Genomic DNA, 6,278 nt, shown 5'->3' with positions numbered 1-6,278 from the left:
GTAACCAGGACATTCAACTTTTGAGCTATAATTTTTATTTCAAAGTATATAGTCAAAATTTTGTTAAAATTTATAGTTAAAAAGACGAAAAGTAGTATTAATGTTGTTGCATTTGAAGATTAGTAGTGTCTTATATCTTGAAATCACAGTTTTTTTTTTTTATATAACTTGGTACTGCTTTATATATTTTATATATTCCCATTAGGATTACTTTTCCCATTAAACTGTGCTTTCATACACAGCAAATCAATTTAATGTTATTACAGTAATTGGATGTTAAGCAATGATATCGTCTCCCGTTGCTCTTTTTATGCGAGCCCAATATCAGTTACTCCTAATCTCATGTACAACTCACGTAAGGAAGTGAGCCGTGCTGATTCTCATGTGTCTCTGAACTTAACCATTTGATAGTTTAATTAAAGAAAAAAGAAGGCCCTGATATAAGCCAAAATCTACAACCAAGATAGTAAAAAAGATAAATTGAGGTGATATTAGCAGTCAGTAAGTAAACGATTAAACCGTCAAATCCATATGTACATGAAGTAAGCTAGAAACCTCTATTAGTTGTGGACTTGATTAATATGTATACGCAAGTGAAGCCTGGTGTTTTGTTTGACATTGTACGGTCGTTAAGCTTACCACTCAGTTACCAAGCCCTAGCTCAGCAGCATTACTGCATCTCTGCATGGGGGTCACAAACTCAGATCCGTTGTAATCATCCTACAAGTAAACCAAACAGAAACCGCAACATATTATTACTACAGGTGGCAAAATGGGTTGGGTAATGGGGTCAAAACGAGTAGTTTTTCTACAAGTCAGGTCTGGTTGATCAAGAATATTTTGTCAGAATATTAAATGATTTTTTATTTCTTTATTAAAAGATTGTGTCAATTATGATTGCACAAATTATGTTATAGCAGTTTATAGAGCAAGAACGAGTAAGGAGGCTTTATGCCTTATAATACACTTTGGAGAGCTTTTGACCCATTTGGCCTGTTGAAAATAAAAGACAACCAAAATAAACCCATTCATATGTAAATGCCACATTATAATTACCCATTTCCCTTAATGGGCATCAAACAATCACCACATGTATAGTTTGTTAACTAACTCAACCCGATTCAATATGTTTGAGTAGTAATCATATATGGAAATCATTTGCATACCTTACAGTTGTACACCTGTTCAGCTAAAGAAGAGGGATGATCATTGGATTTCTTTGAAAGGTCCCTCATTGTACCCTGTACGAATGAAGACAAAAGTAAAATAAGTTGTTTTGGGTACAGATTAATACAGTAAGAATATGCTAAACAAGTGCAAAATTTATGGATATAAACTTACAAAGATCAAAATTAACTTGCATGTAGATAAAAAGACATACATCACATAAAAGTAGTTCTTTAGGAGGGCAAAGTTATCTTAGCTCCCAACAATATATCAGTTAGAAATTTATAATCAAATTATCGTTTTAGATGATCATATATTACGAGTTCTAATTCCATAGGGAATCAAATGCAGCATTATCACTGTTGTTGTAAAATTCCGATTAACGATTTTAACAACCTTGAGCATTATTGTTGCTCAAGACTTCATATTTAGAGTTCAAATAATTCAACGTTACCATAATCAAAGTGAAAGGGATGTGTGTTGTACACTTGTACAAATTATACAAGGATAGTTAAAAATCAATAGCTTTTGCGAGAAGAGATTAGACATTTTTTTCACGTTGATTTTAAAGATACATTATCATTATAAATCATGTAAAACATCAAATAAAATAAATAGAATACAGACCCTATTTGCCCAGAAAAGTCCACAGGCATTGCAAAGAGTCCTGGGACCAGTAGGCCCTCGTCGCATCATTGGGGTGTTTGTTGAGCAAGTACCACAATGAGTGCATCTGCAAACAAATTCAGGGTCAGCCATTCCTGTTTTTGACCCATACTAGTACAATAGTTTATTAACCTATGCACATTTTGATTGTTGCCCAACCGCCCATATTGCCACCTCTAGTAAGAAGTTATACAACATACCATCCTATTTCAGATCCATAAGCATATAACTAAGAGAAAATAAACATTATAACTACATATACACACAGACACTCAATATAATGACTTACACAGTGACTGGGATACCGTCTTGTCCTGCACCTTCAGCTTCTCCAGTGTTCAAGAAAGCAGATTTGTTGGGGTTAGCGTATGTTACAAATTGGCCCTTCTTACGGTTCATCCTGAAGTAGCAATATCAATAAGTAACAAACTCCCTAGGATGTGTATCTTGGTTTAGTGTTTAAAAAAGCAGAAAATGTTTATTTTACCATAAGTTCCATAAAAATATCCACCAAATAATCAACATGATAAGGATCAAAGGATCCGTTGAAAGACAAACGCTCTTCCAACAATATAACTAAGACACAAACGTGTTCTTAATGATAAATACGCACGTAATCGTTACGTAAATATGAAAGGAGTATTAAACTCAAGCAATTTTATTAATTCAAAGTGATGTGTTCTTCCGTATTACATATTGGGCTATATATATTGATAGAAAATCATAAGATTACTAGGACTCCTATTCTCTCCTTAGCAAGTCAGAATTAATCTTATCTATTAATATTAAAGATACGTAAACCCATCTAAATATTATCTAAATATTACTCGGTATCTAAAAATAATTACTTAACTAATAAAAATAATAATTAAAAATAATAATAGCTACTAGGAATCTTCTTTGTTGCTTCCACGCTAAACTGAACTTGACTTCGTTAACCCGGATCCAAGTCATACTTTGGTACCACATCACAACATTAACAATAAAAGTTATGTAGATTGGTAATTAATATTGTACTAATTAATATACCGAGAAACCAAAGTTATCCTCGTTATACGAAGAATCAAGACAGATGTCAGCATGTATAGATCTATATTTGCTTCCTAATCAAGAGGTGTCTATAAATTTCTTTATTAGATATGAAAAATATCTACATCACTGGGTTCCGAATAGGCAAATGACTCATCTTCCTTGCAAGAAGACCAAATCTTCAAGAAAACAAGAAAAATAAGCAATAGAATGTCTTCCATGAATGTAACTCCTTTCGATACTTCTATATTGTATGTCACGAATTCATAATAAAGAAATTTGGTCAGTTGTGTAGCTTTTGTGTATCAAATCAGTTTTCTCCTAATATATTAAGATGCCGAAGTTCCAAATAACGTTATGTCTATGAGACAACTTTTTGTATTAACAGAGTATTTAGTAATATTGAACCAAAAATTTAAAAGCATCAAAATTGTTACCTGCGAGCAACTTCTTGACGAACATTGTATCTGATCTTCTTTTCGAAGCAACGTTCTTTCCTCTTTTGCCTGAATCTGTTGAGGGAAGCAGCTCTACGAGGATCGCTACAGCGACCAACATAATCAAAATCCTGAACCATAAAATAGTTAATGTACAGATCCCCAATGCTAGTTAATTTTTTAATGCAATTCAAAAGAAACTCTATATGGTAGAAAAAAATAGGAAGAAAAAAAAATTACTCTCTGAGATTGGTATGCTAATTCTGCACCTTGCTGACCAACTGGAAATTCACATCCTCCAAGATGTAAAAACACCTTTTGCACCTATCATCATCAATCAAGCATCAACAATTTAAACCTAAGAACAAAAATGTGACAGAAATGAACATATTCCTAGCTACCTTATCCTTCAATAATCTCATATCAAGAATGTTGTCATTCTAGTGTTTTGTTTAACAACACAAAGAGATAATAAAAGAATGATACTAACCAACTATTCAATTTCTCTCATCAAGGCCAATAGAATGACGTTACCAGCTAAAATGATATAGCGAGATTCATGTTCACTAAATGCGATCAAAACATGCTAAATGACGTAATATACCTTAAAATATCTGGCATTAATAGGCTTTTTTACTTTACAAATTAGAAAAAAGTAACCAACCGTATTTTTGTCTTCTATTATAAATCGGGCATTTACATATTTCGGCGTGTTTTGGCTAGATTCGGTACATAAAAAAACTGAATTAAAACATGGATTTTGACAATTACAAGGCACATTAGCATTGTTAATCAGGTAAACTTCAACTGTTACTTGCTAAAAAGGAGCTAGGAAAAGAAAAAGCCACTTTTTAGAAAACCCTAAACTAAACAGTCAAATTAACACAATAAGTTTAGTTATCAGACAAATTTACAACTTAAATCACACAGAGATTTCAATTTTTCAATCTTAACATCAGATAACCTAATTTCAGTAAACAATAGCAGTCAATAAATCAACCTTATCAGTAGTGACATTATCAAACACATAAACTTGACCGCAATACGAGAGCGTGAGCTGATCACCGGCGTCGGTGCGTTGAATTCCAGAGACGTCGGAGTAAACAACGCCGTCGATTGCTTCAAAATCACAAATGCCATCACTCCCGCCGTCGACTTCATCGAGTTCGTACGAAACGTTCCGGTCATCCATTGAATCAACTCCATTGGTACCGTCACCGGCGTGACTGATAGGAAGTTCTTCCGGCTCTGTGGCGCCGGTCATCGCCGGCGGTATCTCAACAAACTCATCTCCGTACATTGTTAGGTTTTTGATGAAGAGAACGTAGTACAAGTGCATTTTCTGTGTATGTATTTATATATGTAAAGATTTTTGGAAGGGGGCTAAGTGATAGAATGACAAAATTGCCCTTATAAAATGTATGTATTGAAAAGAGGTGATTAAAATATGGTAGAGGTTAGCATGGGTATTTGGGACATTTAGTGTGTTGGCTATCAAACATCAAACATCAAACATCAAACATTCTTAACATAAGAATTCAAAATTGTAGAGAATATTGTTGGTTCTTGACTATATGTTTGTACTATTATACTAGTACTAGTACTACTACTAGTATGTTTTTCTTCTTTGAAAAAACGAAAAAAAATGGAAAAAAAAAAAAAAAAAAAAAAAAAAAAAACACTTTCATGAAACAAATTTCATATAGAAATCTGGATTGGTCACCGGATTTGCTTGAGCTTAGAGCTAATATACCTAAAAATTATTTTTTATAATCATGTTTGTTTGTAAGTATATACTGTATCCTAAACCTTATTTTATATCCATATTCTGCTTAATTTCGATCACTAATCTCCCAACTAAAATTTTAAATGAGGTCCCAACTTTAAAATTAGTGGGTGATTGATAAAACTGAATGGTTAAATTCTGAATGGCTCATAATATAAATGATTCAAAAGTTCTGAATGAGTTTGGTTTCGAATGATAATAAGTCGTATGATAATCATTTTGAACGAGCAATGTTAATGATGTAATACCTTATTAACCTTTATAGGAATAAAAATAATAATATAGTTGTTTAATAAATGTTTTAGAAAAATTCAAGAGAATATTATATAAAGTTCATGTGTTTAATGGTTAGGAGAGTATTTCAGCTTTAAATGGTTCAACAGTGAATATCTGAACCATTCAGCATTATTTGTCTTTGAGATGTCAGAAATAAACACGTTGAATGTTGAACATTCAGCGCTAAGCCGTTTCATTAACAGGTAAACGAACACACCCTCGGAAAAATATAGAGTTATTGACGAAAATGCTCATTTCTCAAACAAACCATGATGATTCACCCCTAAAAAAGTTACCTAATTTCCCTCACAAGTCGCAAGAACTTCTTGCGACCTTGCGTACCAAGAATTATCGGTCATGATCGATATATTTCAGGCCACAATCTCAAATTTATCGATCATAACCGATAATACTTTATTCGCAAAGTCGCAAGATACTGCTTTGCAACCTTGCGACTTGAGAATGATATTCTATTGCTCTAGTTATAACTAATAAGTCACATGTACACAACACACCGTGAAACTTGCAAACTCACTCTTATTTGCGATCTTTGCTAACTTTCGACTTATACGAACAAACAACTCCATAATTGTTTTTTTATTGCTAATCATCATTCGTCTATTAAGTAAGTGAATACAATAAAATCAAACAACCTCCAACACCCAGCTATCGTTGGGAACCATCATCACTGTCACACAAATTTAAAAAAGAAAGAGTTTATATGTGTTAAGCGTCAAATCAGTTAATTACAAGTGATGTACAATTGAGATCTAGAAACTTTTTGAGTCGTTACAACTATACAGCGGAAAAGAACGAGGTAATATGTAACAACCCAACCCGTTAACCGACCAAAAACGTGCCATAAAAAAAAATTCTGGAACAGCACATCTGGACGGCGTCCAGCTTTCTGGACGGCG

General features: G+C 33.1%; 1 protein-coding gene across 1 annotated transcript; it reads right to left on the bottom strand.

Moving 5' to 3' along the window:
• Window positions 1-391: 391 nt before the first annotated feature.
• Window positions 392-4,608, bottom strand: LOC139867510 (GATA transcription factor 25-like). Its single transcript, XM_071855874.1, has 7 exons — window positions 4,300-4,608; window positions 3,540-3,623; window positions 3,300-3,430; window positions 2,123-2,233; window positions 1,795-1,900; window positions 1,167-1,241; window positions 392-720 (listed from the first exon to the last, which is right to left on the bottom strand). The coding sequence occupies exons 1-7, from the start codon at window positions 4,597-4,599 to the stop codon at window positions 643-645; spliced, it is 885 nt and encodes a 294-aa protein (XP_071711975.1). The 5' UTR covers window positions 4,600-4,608; the 3' UTR covers window positions 392-642.
• Between the last annotated feature and the right edge of the window lie 1,670 nt (window positions 4,609-6,278).

Source organism: Rutidosis leptorrhynchoides, chromosome 9 (genome assembly GCF_046630445.1).
Source record: "Rutidosis leptorrhynchoides isolate AG116_Rl617_1_P2 chromosome 9, CSIRO_AGI_Rlap_v1, whole genome shotgun sequence".
NCBI lineage: Eukaryota > Viridiplantae > Streptophyta > Magnoliopsida > Asterales > Asteraceae > Rutidosis > Rutidosis leptorrhynchoides.
This window is presented reverse-complemented; position numbering and strand designations above follow the sequence as displayed.

Excerpts from the sequence above, each read along its gene's own strand:
- LOC139867510 (XM_071855874.1), bottom strand. The coding sequence starts at position 4,599 with ATGTACGGAGATGAGTTTGTTGAGATACCGCCGGCGATGACCGGCGCC. Across the intron at positions 2,234-3,299 it reads CGTCAAGAAGTTGCTCGCAG|GATGAACCGTAAGAAGGGCC; the intron begins GTAACAATTTTG and ends TTGCTACTTCAG. Across the intron at positions 1,242-1,794 it reads GACTTTTCTGGGCAAATAGG|GGTACAATGAGGGACCTTTC; the intron begins GTCTGTATTCTA and ends TCATTCGTACAG.